Consider the following 15,582-nt stretch of genomic DNA (forward strand, 5'->3'; position numbering starts at 1 on the left):
GACACAAACCTTAATGATAGTTATTCTTTTTTTTCATATCTCAATTTTTTTCTTTCAGGGTTATGCTTTTAAAAAGGCGGTGTTAGCAATCTATGTCTGTGGGAATTTGACTTTTCTCACTATGTTCTTATCTGCAATCAACCATCTATGAGCGAGCGAAGACCTTGGCTTTTGCAGACCAGGTGATAATTATCATCAAGCCAAAAAACTTGATGCCTGTATCGACTGGAGTGTATTCATGACTTCTAATTAGGAAGACCAGGCCATGTCTGTAGAGAAATTCGGAAGTCTGGTCTTTAGAGATCAACATTCACTAGGGTCCTATGGGCTACAAACTGATGTCAAGCTTTTACATATTATTCTGAGTCTTAAAGGGAAGATTGTACTTGAGGAGAAATGACTCAAATATTTTTTATGCTGAAGTTTTAAGAATGTTAGCATGTAAGAAAATAACTGTTTGGAAAAACATAAAAGATGTCATAGGATAAAATGCAGATAGTATTAAGGTAAATATATTTTGGACTATAAAGGTGCTGTGGTACTTTAAAGAAAACATTTATTTTTACTAGTTTATCTGAATGGTCTTTTTTTAGGATTTTTTTCCCCTTACCCCCTTTCTTAAAAATTTTTTTGGAAACACGTTTTCGATCCAGTGTTTTGGACATATCCTTTGTTTCGTGTATTTTGTTACTTCCCTGGTAAAGGTGAAAGTAGGGCTAACACCATTTCATTAACATTTAAATATATTATTAATATTATAATTTCTTTCTTAGCAGTGAAATGCAAGTGTGCATCTTCTGATTAAGAGTGTCTTTATATATTCAGCTACAGAGCTAAAATGGCATTCTATATGCTAATTGTTTTGACTCTGAGGTTGTCTTAGCCTTTGGAGATTGTAGACTTGCATTTCAAAATTAATAAAATTCACTCTTGTGAACATATTTAAGAGTTATTCTTTGTCCTTGTGGTAATAAAATAATATGGGTGGTACTGTTTTGTTAGAAGATCCTGATGCTATAATGAATTAGAATTATCAATGTTATTTCCCTTCCGGTTCCAATAATTTCTATTTTATGACTGGGTCTCATGTTTGCTATGAGGACTTCTAGCCAGTGGGTGGCGCCATAATACTACTGCTTTGTTACTGTTCACTTGTGTTGATTCATTTTTAGTACTTAGATAATATCTTGGGATGGCATTTCTCTTAAAATTCACCAACTCTTAATATTTATTTGAAAAATTTCTGTCTTTTTTTCTTTTCCTAACAGTTATAGGTTACAAACTGAAATTAGGGACCAATGTTATTTTCTGGTTTCAATTCTATTTGTTTTCTAACCATGATTGTTTATAACCGTTGTTTGATACTTCCCTTTACATTCCCGTGACCTTGTAACAAATGAACATAACTATCTTAGGCAGAGGAAACAAGCAAAACTCTACATTCTTAAAATAAAAAGTTTAGGGAGGCATATTTTACTTTTTTATGTGTTCTTTCTGATTGATCCAAGGACCTAAATTCTATCTGGCATAAATAATAGCCTCAGCGATGTATCTTACATCTTTCACTGGGTAAAATGGTATGTTTTTGTTCTTTATACAGGTGTTTATCATAAGTAGCTTAGGGTTTGAGATGTGAACTTTCCGTGTTTATGTTCTATAAGTGCCAGGCTATTTACAGTCTAAACTTTCCTTTTGAATGCCTTTATTTAAAAACGTTTTGTTTAGTATAGAAAGTTAAATGTATACTAAAATATTTTCCTCTAACTTTCAATTATTAGGGGCCTAAAGGTTAATAAAATTCTCTTAAGAAATTATATCATACATTTGACAAGGAAAGATTTGTTTAAGGAGAAGATGAACCTTGGTGGGTTTCGTTTTCAAATTCGTGAGCTTGCTGGATTTCCAGTGCTGAGGCTAACCTATTTTAACTTTTCTTTTTCATTGATTCATCTGTTGGCACTATTTTGATATATCATCAATTGATATACAGAGTTGTCCAAAGAAGTCTTTGTCATCTAACCTTAGTAGACCAACAAACCTTTTCATTAATATCAAATTATGATTCTTCTGCTTATGAATGGTTGACATCTACAAATTGAAAATGCCTATTCGTTGCTCCTCTCAGTTTTCCTTCTTGATTTTGTAATAAACAATCTGTTTTTTTAAAGTTTTTTTTTTTTTTTTCAGTACGCGGGCCTCTCACTGTTGTGGCCTCTCCCGTTGCGGAGCACAGGCTCCGGACGTGCAGGCTCAGCGGCCATGGCTCACGGGCCCAGCCGCTCCGTGGCATGTGGGATCTTCCCGGACAGGGGCACGAACCCGTGTCCCCTGCATTGGCAGGCAGACTCTCAACCACTGCGCCACCAGGGAAGCCCTAAAGATATCTTTTGATAGGAGTAATTGTTAAACGAAATGCCTTTATATCTTCAGCAATGTTGCCTCAAATAGCAAAATCATGAGTTTTCTTCTTAAAGATGGGTTCTTCTATAAAATAAAAATAACTATTTATTTTTGAAAAAAAAGTGAAACAAATTCTAGAAAGTTGTGGTTGGGGTAGCATTCATAACTGAGGCTATTTTTGTTTTTATTATTTTCTTATCTTTGGAAATCAATCTTAAGGACGTGGGTAGCCTATGGCATAAGTTATCGAATAACACTTAAGTGCCTACTTGGTTATTAGGATTTTGGCTCTAATGTGTGTTAAGTGATATTCATCCCTCCACATCTTGTCCCAGTCCAGGTTGTGGTGGGAAGAGACAGATGCAGCAGATGCCAGCCAGGAAGCCCTAGGGGGGACCTGTAGCTTTTGGCTGAAATTTTATTTGTCTGTATATTCTGGTGAAGCAAGGAAAAAAAAAGGACAAAGGTCCTTGTTTAAGATAATCCATTGTAGACGGGAATGAAAGAAAGGATTCTTCTAAGCTCTTTTCAAATCAGATTAGGTTACACACTGTCACTGTGCACACCCTGCTTCTTTCCTTCTTGCCCAATACCCACCAGGCTCATCTCTGCACCCAGGTCACTGATGGTCATCTGCCTGGAATGCCCTTTCTGTTCCCTTCTTTCTAGCAAAAACTAGTTTATTAAGTTCTGGCTCAAAAATCCTTCTTGTTTTTGGAGGCTTCCCTGACTGTTCCTTCTACATAAGTGTCTCCTGACCATCCTTATAAATGGTATGCTGGGAGGCAGATAACCCTGTACATAAAAAAGACTGGGAGTCTGGGAGCGGAGCTGGAAGACCTAAGCATGCTTGTCTGATTTATAAGACTCATGTCGTTGGGCAAATTGCTCATTTTCTCCGAGCCTCATTCCTTCATCTGTAAAGCCCATCTCACAGGGCAGTTATGAGGAAGGAAGGAAGTGGTACCAGCAAAAGGTGCTTTGTACATGTTGTTGATGATGTCATTGCTTTTGATTACAGTGTTAAACTTTAGTAGTTTTTACCTATGGAATGTGTAGTTTTTATTTGATAAAAAATTTGATATTCACCTTGAAAACATTATGCTAAGTGAAATAGCCAGACAAGAAAGGACCTCTATTATATGATTTATTTACTTGGAGTACCTAGACTAGTCAAATTCATAGAAAGTAGAAGGGTGATTACCCAGGACTGGGGGAGAGGGAGGAATGGGGAGCTGTTATTTAATGGGTACAGAATTTCTGTTTGGGATGATGAAATTGTTCTGGAGATTGATAGTGGTGATGCTTACATAACACTGTGTATGTACTTAATGCACTGAATTGTATCCTTGAAAGTAGTTACAGTGGAAGATTTTGTGTTATGTATATTGTACCACAATAAAAAAATAATTAAAAATTTGATGTTTATAGGAACACTATTCACAATACCCAAATGATGGAAACAGCCCACATGTCCATCAACAGATAAATGAATAAGCAAATTGTGGTACATACATACAATGAAATATTATTCAGCCATAAAAAGATATGAAGTACTGATGCATGCTGTCACATAGATGAACCTTCAGAACTTTATGCTTCTCCATGGCTACCAGAGACATCAAAGGGCTGGAATAAGAAGAGGAACAGCAAATAAACAAACAAAAAACCTATTATGCTAAGTGAATCAGACACAAAATGTCACATATTATGATTATATGAAATATCCAGAATAGGTAAATGCATAGCAACAGCAGAGTGGTGGTTGCCAGGGCCTTGAGGGGAGGGAGTGGAGGAGGGAATGGGGAGTAATTGCATGATGGGCATAAGATTTTATTTTGTGGTGCTGACAATATTTTGTTGATAGATAGAGGTGGTGGTTGTACAACATTGTGAATATAAGAAATGCCATTTTAAAAGGATTATTTTATGTTATGTGAATTTCACCTCAGTAAAACAAATATTTATCTGATTACTACTCTTGGATTATATCTTTGGGTGGAAAGATCTGGGAGGTTTGCTTGCCCTAAAATTCGTATCAGCTTAATTTCTTATTTCGTTATCAAATAAGTTAATGTCATTTTATATAATGCCTGGTCATATAACTCTGGTTTAGAGGAGAGACAGTTCCTAGAACATATCTTTATTTTTCTCCAGTGGTTTTTCATGGATTTTATTAATTTTTAAAATTTATTTATTTTATTTTTTACCAAAAACCTTAAGTAGTGATTTTTCCCCCAATTTTTATTTTATTTTTTTAAATAGATCTTTATTGGACTATAATTGCTTCACAATACTCTGTTAGTTTCTTTTGTACACCAAAGTGAATCAGCCATATGCAAACATATATCCCCATATCCCCTCCCTCTAGAGCCTCCCTCCTACCCTCCTTATCTTGTCCCTCTAGGTCGTTGCAAAGCACCAAGCTGATCTCCCTGTGATATCTTTAGAAGTATATCTTCTTCATATATCTTATAAACACATAAAAGAAATTGTATTGTACTCTGGGTTTCTTGTAAGAACATAAACAAAATTTTGGTTCCCAATCAGGTACTCAGACATGGTAATCAAGCTCTGTGGATAAGAATTTCCTGAACCCATACATTCTAAATATGTGATTTCCACTGCCAGTAATGGCTAAGATCCTGCCAAATAGACTCTCCTTCAGAAAACTAGAGTAAGCTTCAAAAAGCAGCTGTCTGAAAGCCCCAGAGAGTGATGAGAAGCAGGAAGATTTGGATGAGGTGTCCACACTCAGAGGAGGAAAGTTGTTTGGAGTTCCCTGTTTTCAGTTTTTAGTTTCAGGACAGTTGAAGTCAACTGTGTATGTGGTGTGGGGTGGCAGGGGAACTGCAGTGTTTCTGGCCTAGAAATCCAGAGGACTGATGGCTGGTCAACTGCAGCTATCAAGAGAGTGGGGTGAAGGGAGGGGAGTTCCTTTCTTGGAAAGGAAAACACTAGAGAGGGCATCCCAAATCCTGTTTTCCCATAGCTCTGACTGATCCCTGAATATGTTCACATGCACAACGCAGGTGCAAAGCAGCTAGACCAAACAAAAAAATTTAACTTGAGATTGGAGCTGGAACACAAGAAACAGAGTTTGCAGTCCAACCCAGTTATTTGCCTGCTAAAACAAAAGAAGCCATATTCATTGGTGAAAAATAAGAGAATCCAGTATTTTATTTTATGATGTACCGACGACAATCCAAAATTACCTGACATAAAAAGAACCAAGAAACTCTGGCCCATTCTCCAAAGCAGGGGCTAGCTAACTTTTCCTTTAAGGGGACTGATACAAAATATTTCGGTCTCCGTGTTCATTCATCAAAGAACGAAGCTTTCCCTTGGGGCCAGCAACACCCGGCAGGAGGACCCTTGTGGGACCCCGGCTTAAAAGGCTTTCATCTGAAAAGATTTCCTCTTTATGATGAGGTTCTGCCCACACTTCCAATCTTCTAGGAGCTTGTAGAACTGTGGAACTGAAGAGCCATTATGGATCTTGGATATCACCTTTCCCAAGGCTCATATATCCCAGTCGAACTCTGAAGAGAGGCAGATCACCATATAATCTATCCAACTTCAATTTCAAAAGATGCTGCTGCTGATCAAAGGATACCTAATTCTGGAGACTTCCGGGGAGATGGCGGAAGAGTAAGACGCGGAGATCACCTTCCTCCCCACAGATACATCAGAAATACATCTACACGTGGAACAGCTCCTACAGAACTCCTACTGAACGCTGGCAAAAGACCTCAGACCTCCCAAAAGGCAAGAAACCCCCCATGTACCTGGGTAGGGAAAAAGAAAGAAGAAAAAACAGAGACGAAAGGATAGGGACGGGACCTGCACCAGTGGGAGGGAGCTGTGAAGGCGGAAAGGTTTCCACACACTAGGAAGCCCCTTCACGGGTGGAGACTGTGGGTGGTGGAGGGGGAAAGCTTCAGAGCCATGGAGAAGAGGACAGCAACAGGGGTGCGGGGGGCAAAGCGGAGAGATTCCCGCACAGAGGATCGGTGCCGACCGGCACTCACCAGCCCGAGAGGCTTCTCTGCTCCCCCACTGGGGTGGGCGGGGCTGGGAGCTGAGGCTCGCGCTTCAGTCGGAGCGCAGAGAGAGGACTGGGTTTGGCGGGGTGAACACAGCCTGTAGGGGGTTAGTGCGCCACGGCTGGCCGGGAGGGAGTCCGGGGAAAAGGCTGGACCTGCCGAAGAGGCAAGAGACTTTTTCTTCCCTCTTTGTTTCCTGGTGCGCGAGGAGGAGGGATTAAGACCGCTGCTTAAAGGAGCTCCAGAGACGGGCGCGAGCCGCGGCTAAAAGCGCGGACGCCAGAGGCAGACATGAGACTCTAAGGCTGCTGCTGCCGCAACCAAGAAGCCTGTGTGTGAGCACAGGTCACCATCCACATCCCCCTTCCGGGGAGCCTGTGCAGCCCGCCACTGCCAGGGTCCCAGGATCCAGGGACAACTTCCCCGGGAGAACGCACGGCGTGCCACAGGCTGGTGCAACGTCACGCCGGCCTCTGCCGCCACAGGCTCGCCCGGCACTCCGTGCCCCTCCCTCCCCCGGCCTGATTGAGCCAGAGCCCCCGAATCAGCTGCTCCTTTAGCCCCATCCTGTCTGAACGAAGAACAGATGCCCTATGGTGACCTACACGCAGAGGTGGGGCCAAATCCAAAGCTGAGCCCCTGGGAACTGTGAGAACAAAGAAGAGAAAGGGAAATCTCTCCCAGCAGCCTCAGAAGCAGCAAATTAAAGCTCCACAATCAACTTGATGTACCCTGCATCTGTGGAATACATGAATAGACAACCAATCATCCCAAATTGAGGAGGTGGACTTTGAGAGCAAGATTTATGATTTTTTCCCCTTTTCCTCTTTTTGTGAGTGTGTATGTGTATGCTTCTGTGTGAGATTTTGTCTGTATAGCTTTGCTTCCACCATTTGTCCTAGGGTTCTAGCCGTCTTTTTTTTTTTTCCTCTTAATAATTATTTCTTTATTTTAATAACTTTATTATATTTTATCTTACTTTATTTTATTTTACTTTATCTTCTTTCTTTCTTTTTTCTTTCCTTCCCTCCTTCCTTCCTCCCTCCCTCCCTCCCTCCCTCCCTTCTTTCTTTCTTTCTTTCTTTCTACTTCTACTAATTCTTTCTTTCTACTTTTTCTCCCTTTTCTTCTGAGCCATGTGGATGAAAGGCTCTTGGTGCAGCAGCCAGGAGTTAGTGCTGTGCCTCTGAGGTGGGAGAGCCAACTTCAGGACACTGGTCCACAAGAGACCTCCCAGCTCCACATAATAGCAAATGGCGAAAATCTCCCAGAGATCTCCATCTCAACACCAGCACCCAGCTTCACTCAACGACCAGCAAGCTACAGTGCTGGACACCCTATGCCAAACAACTAGCAAGACAGGAACACAACCCCACCCATTAGCAGAGAGGCTGCCTAAAATCATAATAAGGCCACAGACACCCCAAAACACACTGCCAGACGTGGACCTGCCCACCAGAAAGACAAGATTCAGCCTCATCCACCAGAACACAGGCACTAGTCCCCTCCACCAGGAAGCCTACACAACCCACTGAACCAACGTTAGCCACTGGGGACTGACACCAAAGAAAACAGGAACTACGAACCTGCAGCCTGCAAAAAGGAGATCCCAAACACAGTAAGATAAGCAAAATGAGAAGACAGAAAAACACACAGCAGTTGAAGGAGCAAGATAAAAACCCACCAGACCTAACAAATGAAGAGGAAATAGGCAGTCTACCTGAAAAAGAATTCAGAATAATGATAGTAAAGATGATCCAAAATCTTGGAAATAGAATAGACAAAATGCAAGAAACATTTAACAAGGACCTAGAAGAACTAAAGATGAAACAAACAGTGATGAACAACACAATAAATGAAATTAAAAATACTCTAGAGGGGATCAATAGCAGAATAACTGAGGCAGAAGAATGGATAAGTGACCTGGAAGATAAAATAGTGGAAATAACTACTGCAGAGCAGAATAAAGAAAAAAAGAATGAAAAGAACTGAGGACGGTCTCAGAGACCTCTGGGACAACATTAAATGCACCAACATTCAGATTATAGGGGTTCCAGAAGAAGAAGAGAAAAAGAAAGGGACTGAGAAAATATTTGAAGAGATTATAGTTGAAAACTTCTCTAATATGGAAAAGGAAATAGTTAATCAAGTCCAGGAAGCACAGAGAGTCCACTAGAGGATAAATCCAAGGAGAAACATGCCAAGACACATATTAATCAAACTGTCAAAAATTAAATACAAAGAAAACATACTAAAAGCAGCAAGGGAAAAACAACAAATAACACAAGAGGGAATCCCCATAAGGTTAACAGCTGATCTTTCAGCAGAAACTCTGCAAGCCAGAAGGGACTGGCAGGACATATTTAAAGAGATGAAGGAGAAAAACCTACAACCAAGATTACTGTACCCAGCAAGGATCTCATTCAGATTTGATGGAGAAATTAAAACCTTTACAGACAAGCAAAAGCTGAGAGAGTTCAGCACAACCAAACCAGCTCTACAACAACTGCTAAAGGAACTTCTCTAGGCAGGAAACACAAGAGAAGGAAAAGACCTACAATAATGAACCCAAAACAATTAAGAAAATGGGAATAGGAACATACATATCGATAATTACCTTAAATGTAAATGGACTCAATGCTCCCACCAAAAGACACAGATTGGCTGAAAAACAAGGCCCATATATTTGCTGTCTACAAGAGACCCACTTCAGACCTAGAGCCACATACAGACTGAAAGTAAGGGGATGGAAAAAGATATTTCATGCAAATGGACACCAAAAGAAAGCTGGAGTAGCAATTCTCATATCAGACAAAATAGACTTTAAAATAAAGACTATTAGAAGAGACACATAAGGACACTACATAATGATCAAGGGATCGATCCAAGAAGAAGATATAACAATTGTAAATATTTATGCACCCAACATAGGAGTATCTCAATATATAAGGCAAATACTAACAGCCATAAAAGGGGAAATCGACAGTAACACATTCATAGTAGGGGACTTTAACACCCCACTGTCACCCATGGACAGATCATCCAAAATGAAAATAAATAAGGAAACACAAGCTTTAAATGATACATTAAACAAGATGGACTTAATTGATATTTGTAGGACATTCCAACCAAAAACAACAGAATACACTTTTTTCTCAAGTGCTCATGGAACATTCTCCAGGTTGGATCATATCTTGGGTCACAAATCAAGCCTTGGTAAATTTAAGAAAATTGAAATTGTTTCAAGTATCTTTTCCGACCACAACGCTATGAGACTAGATATCAATTACAGGAAAAGATCTGTAAAAAATACAAACACATGGAGGCTAAACAATACACTACTTAATAACGAAATGATCACTGAAGAAATCAAAGAGGAAATAAAAAATACCTAGAAACAAATGACAATGGAGACACGACGACCCAAAATCTATGGGATGCAGCAAAAGCAGTTCTAAGAGGGAAGTTTATAGCAATACAATCCTACCTTAAGAAACAGGAAACATCTCGAATAAATAACCTAACATTGCACCTAAAGCAATTAGAGAAAGAAGAACAAAAAAACCAGCAGAGTTAGCAGAAGGAAAGAAATCATAAAAATCAGATCAGAAATAAATGAAAAAGAAATGAAGGAAACAATAGCAAAGATCAATACAACTAAAAGCTTGTTCTTTGAGAAGATAAACAAAATTGATAAACCATTAGCCAGACTCATCAAGAAAAAAAGGGAGAAGACTCAAATCAATAGAATTAGAAATGAAAAAGGAGAAGGAACAACTGACACTGCAGAAATACAAAAGATCATGAGAGATTACTACAAGCAACTCTATGCCAATAAAATGGACAACCTGGAAGAAATGGACAAATTCTTAGAAAGGCACAACCTGCCAAGACTGAATCAGGAAGAAATAGAAAATAGGAACAGACCAATCACAAGCACTGAAATTGAAACTGTGATTAAAAATCTTCCAACAAACAAAAGCCCAGGACCAGATGGCTTCACAGGCGAATTCTATCAAACATTTAGAGAAGAGCTAACACCTATCCATCTCAAACTCTTCCAAAATATAGCAGAGGGAGAAACACTCCCAAACTCATTCTACGAGGCCGCCATCACCCTGATACCAAAACCAGACAAGGATGTCACAAAGAAAGAAAACTACAGGCCAATATCACTGATGAACATAGATGCAAAAATCCTCAACAAAATACTGGCAAACAGAATCCAACAGCACATTAAACAGATCAGACACCATGACCAAGTGGGGTTTATTCCAGGAATGCAAGGATTCTTCAATATACACAAATCAATCAATGTGATACACCATATTAACAAATTGAAGGACAAAAACTATATGATCATCTCAATAGATGCAGAGAAAGCTTTCGACAAAATTCAACACGCATTTATGATAAAAACCCTGCAGAAAGTAGGCATAGAGGAAACTTTCCTCAACATAATAAAGGCCATATATGACAAACCCACAGCCAACATCGTCCTCAATGGTGAAAAACTGAAAGCATTTCCACTAAGATCAGGAACAAGACGAGGTTGCCCACTCTCACCACTCTTATTCAACATAGTTTTGGAGTTTTAGCCACAGCAGTCAGAGAAGAAAAGTAAATAAAAGGAATCCAAATCGGAAAAGAAGAAGTAAAGCTGTCACTATTTGCAGATGACATGATACTATACATAGAGAATCCTAAAGATGCTACCTGAAAACTAGTAGAGCTAATCAATGATTTTGGTAAAGTAGCAGGATACAAAATTAATGCACAGAAATCTCTGGCATTCCTATATACTAATGATGAATAATCTGAAAGTGAAATCAAGAAAAAACTCCCATTTATCATTGCAACAAAAAGAATAAAATATCTAGGAATAAACCTAACTAAGGAGACAAAAGGCCTGTATGCAGAAAATTATAAGACACTGATGAAAGAAATTAAAGATGATACAAATAGATGGAGAGATATACCATGTTCTTGGATTGGAAGAATCAACATTGTGAAAATGACTCTACTACCCAAAGCAATCTACAGATCCAATGCAATCCCTATCAAACTACCACTGGCATTTTTCACAGAAGTAGAACAAAAAATTTCACAATTCGTATGGAAACACAAAATACCCCAAATTGCCAAAGCAATCTTGAGAATGAAAAACGGAGCTGGAGGAATCAGGCTCCCTGAATTCAGACTATACTACAAAGCTACAGTAATCAAGACAGTATGGTACTGGCACTAAAACAGAAAGATAGATCAATGGAGCAGGATAGGAAGCCCAGGGATAAACCCACGCACATATGGTCACCTTATGTTTGATAAAGGAGGCAGGAATGTATAGGGGAGAAAGGACAGCCACTTCAATAAGTGGTGCTGGGAAAACTGGACAGGTACATGTAAAAGTATGAGATTAGATCACTCCCTAACACCATAGACAAAAATAAGCTCAAAATGGATTAAAACCTAAATGTAAGGCCAGAAAGTATCAAACTCTTATAGGAAAACATAGGCAGGACACTCTATGACATAAATCACAGTAAGATCCTTTTTGACCCACCTCCTAGAGAAATGGAAATAAAAATAAGAATAAACAAATGGACCTAATGAAACTTCAAAGCTTTTCACAGCAAAGGAAACCATAAACAAGACCAAAAGACAACCCTCAGAATGGGAGAAAATATTTGCAAATGAAGCAACTGACAAAGGATTAATCTCCAAAATTGATAAGCAGCTCAAGCAGCTTAATAACAAAAAAACAAACAACCCAATCCAAAAATGGGCTGAAGACCTAAATAGACATTTCTCCAAAGAAGATATACAGACTGTCAACAAACACATGAAAGAATGCTCAACATCACTAATCATTAGAGAAATGCAAATCAAAACTACAATGAGATATCATTTCACACCAGTCAGAATGGCCATCATCAAAATATCTAGAAACAATAAATACTGGAGAGGGTGTGGAGAAAAGGGAACTCTCTTGCACTGTTGGTGGGAATGTAAATTGATACAGCCACTGTGGAGAACAGTATGCAGGTTCCTTAAAAAACTACAAATAGAACTACCATATGACCCAGCAATCCCACTACTGGGCATATACCCTGGGAAAACCATAATTCAAAAAGAGTCATGTACCAAAATGTTCATTGCAGCTCTATTTACAATAGCCCAGAAATGGAAACAACCTAAGTGTCCATCGACAGATGAATGGATAAAGAAGATGTGGCACATATATACAATGGAATATTACTCAGCCATAAAAAGAAACGAAATTGAGCTATTTGTAATGAAGTGGATAGACCTATAGTCTGTCATACAGAATGAAGTAAGTCAGAAAGAGAAAGACAAATACCGTATGCTAACACGTATATATGGAATTTAAGAAAAAAAAATGTCATGAAGAACCTAGGGGTAAGACAGGAATAAAGAGACAGACCTACTAGAGAATGGACTTGAGGATATGGGGAGGGGGAAGGGTAAGCTGTGACAAAGCGAGAGAGAGGCATGGACATATATACACTACCAAACGTAAGGTAGATAGCTAGTGGGAAGCAGCCGCATAGCACAGGGAGATCAGCTCGGTGCTTTGTGACTGCCTGGAGTGGTGGGATAGGGAGGGTAGGAGGGATGGTGATGCAAATGGAAGAGATATGGGGACATATGTATATGTATAACTGATTCACTTTGTTATAAAGCAGAAACTAACACACCATTGTAAAGCAATTATACTCCAATAAAGATGTTAAAAAACCCCCACAATTCCATTCACAACCATCAAATAGAATAAAAGAGGAATAAATTTAAGGAGATGTAAGACTTGTACAATGAAAAATACAACCCATTATTGAAAGAAACTAAAGAAGACCTGATGAAATGGAAAGTCATCTCATGTTCAAAACATTTATGGGTGTATGTCAAAGGTGCATAGGAACAAACTGAAAGAGCTTGCAGTGGCCAGAGCTGGAGCTATTTGAGCAACAAATTGTGTTGGATTATAACTCAAGTGTAGTGTAAACACTCATGAGTCTACACTGATTTAAATTAATGATTGAATAAATAAACAAATGCGGGAGAATAGACAAATCTCCTGTGCAGAAGAATTTGAAATAATTGATGTAGATACTCTATCCTCAAGGAGAGTGTGCCTAACTCCCTACTCCTTAAGTATGGGCTGTGCATAGTGAGTTCCCGCCAAAGCATACAGCAAAAAAGAATAATTTTACAGTGAAGTAATCTGACTAAACTATATCAGCCAGGTTATCAAGGTCAACATTAACAGTATGCACTTTCATGTTGAAAGTATGTACCCTTGATATGATGTGATGAAAATGGCAATTTACCTCTTTTGTCTTCCTTTCCCAAACTTATGACCTCAGTCTAATCATGAAAGAAACATCAGACAATTTGCAACAGAGGGACATCTTACACAATACTTGGCCAGTAATTTTCAAAACTGTCAAGCTTGTCAAAAACGAGGAAAGTCTGAAAAGCAGTCACAGCCAAGTGGAGCCTAAGAGGACATGACAACTAAAAGTAATGTGGTTTTCTGTATGAGATCCTGGAACTGAATAAAGGACATTAGGTAAAAACTAAGGAAATCTGAATAAACTATAAGACCTTAATTAATAATAATGTATCATTATTGGTTCATTAATTATAACAAATGTACCATACTAATGTAAGATGTTAATAATAGGGGAAACTGGGTGTGGAGTATATGGGAACTTTGTATTATGTTTTGGATTTTTCTCTTAATCTAAAACTGTTCTTTAATGTTGAATATAGTTAGCTGTGGGTAGCATAACTCGGGAGTGTGTGTCTCCTCATTTGGGTGAGAAGGTGAGATCTTTTTTATTAAAGGATAGCTGCATCTTATTAGATGGAAACAGTTGTTTTTTAGTTGCTTGAATGGTCAACAGTATGTAGAAAGATAAACACGGAAGCTGGGTAGAAAAATGAGTGGACAGTGCCAGTTTAATTCTTCATCTTTATCTTCATCATTTAATGCTTCATCTCCAAATCCACCCTTCTTTGCCCTGCTTTGTGATGTAAACATTTCTTCTTTGCCAGCTGAAGCAATGTTAGCCTTTGCCAGTAGAGGGTACTGGAGGGATGCTGCATGGCAATAGCAGCAAGAAGGCACCTCACTTCAGTTTTCCAGCTTTCTTTCCTTTTCCCTGAGCACAGGAGCCAGTGGATTGGTGTGTAGATGGTCCAGACTCACCTCAGCAGCCCTGACTGACCGGTTCCAGCTTTGCACTCAGACCCCATTCTGCCCACCTGGCAGCCATTTCTGCAGCAGCGCCCGCTTTACCCCCAGGCAAAAGACCAGTTCCCACTTCCCACACCTTCTGGCCATGCTGGGCCACTTCTGCATACAAGCCCCGGTCCGTGCCTCATGATCTGCCAGACAGATTCAGGCTTATGTTGCTTGAACCCAACTGGTGTTACACAGCCTCCCCTTGCAGACTACATCTTTCCCCTTCTGAACCACTTATTCATTCATTTGCTTATTGATCACTTACTAGGTGCCAGGCAGTGTTCTAATAAACTTTTGTGTACAAAAACCAAAACCCAAACCCAGTGATTTAATCACAAGGATGGCAGAGCTACAAAAGAATGTGCAGATTTGACAAGTCACTTATGCTAAAGTCAGAAGCATGAAAAGGAAGGAATGGGACCCTTGGACCTGGGATAGGGGTGTTTGTATTAAAGTGCTTCTGAAATTTGACCTTCCAGATTTCCTGGAACATTCCAGGCCAGCAGAGGAGCTCTTTCCTCCTAGAGAACAACTGCCCCTTGCAGACACCTCATCTGAGGCTGATGCTCTCCAGGTAATGCTTGCCCTCATCAGGATCTGCTTGTTTTACTTCTCATTGCCTCCACACTAGTAGCTAAGATAATTTCATCATGGTCTCACCAGGGCAATTCAGTGTTTTCCCAAGAGAAAACAGACCATTCACTGAAAGACTTGTCAGGACCTGGATAATTAGCACTGGCACGATCCAGGGGAAGAAGTATTTGAGTGGATTTTGAGGGTGTTGGATGGAGGGCAGTATAACAAGGTAAGGCAGGAAATAATTGGTATGGGAGTATTCTCCTTCAAATCATGATTTAATATCCTGGC

The 15,582-nt window shown here is 39.5% G+C and overlaps 1 protein-coding gene across 10 annotated transcripts in view; it reads left to right on the forward strand.

Annotated features, from left to right (window-relative positions):
* FRRS1 (ferric chelate reductase 1) overlaps positions 1 to 4,253 on the forward strand; it is a 99,411-nt gene extending 95,158 nt beyond the window's left edge. For 7 of the 10 annotated variants that reach the window (XM_060302356.2, XM_060302327.2, XM_060302316.2 and 4 more), the window contains one exon: positions 59 to 4,252. In XM_060302356.2, coding sequence (XP_060158339.1) covers positions 59 to 151 — 93 coding nt within the window. In that variant the 3' untranslated portion in view covers positions 152 to 4,252. Of the gene's footprint in view, positions 1 to 58 lie in introns of all 10 variants that reach the window. The other 3 variants (XM_060302346.1, XR_009564619.1, XM_060302362.1) reach the window with 3 other exon arrangements.
* Positions 4,254 to 15,582: the final 11,329 nt, after the last annotated feature.

Source organism: Globicephala melas, chromosome 1 (assembly GCF_963455315.2).
Source record: "Globicephala melas chromosome 1, mGloMel1.2, whole genome shotgun sequence".
Taxonomy (NCBI): domain Eukaryota; kingdom Metazoa; phylum Chordata; class Mammalia; order Artiodactyla; family Delphinidae; genus Globicephala; species Globicephala melas.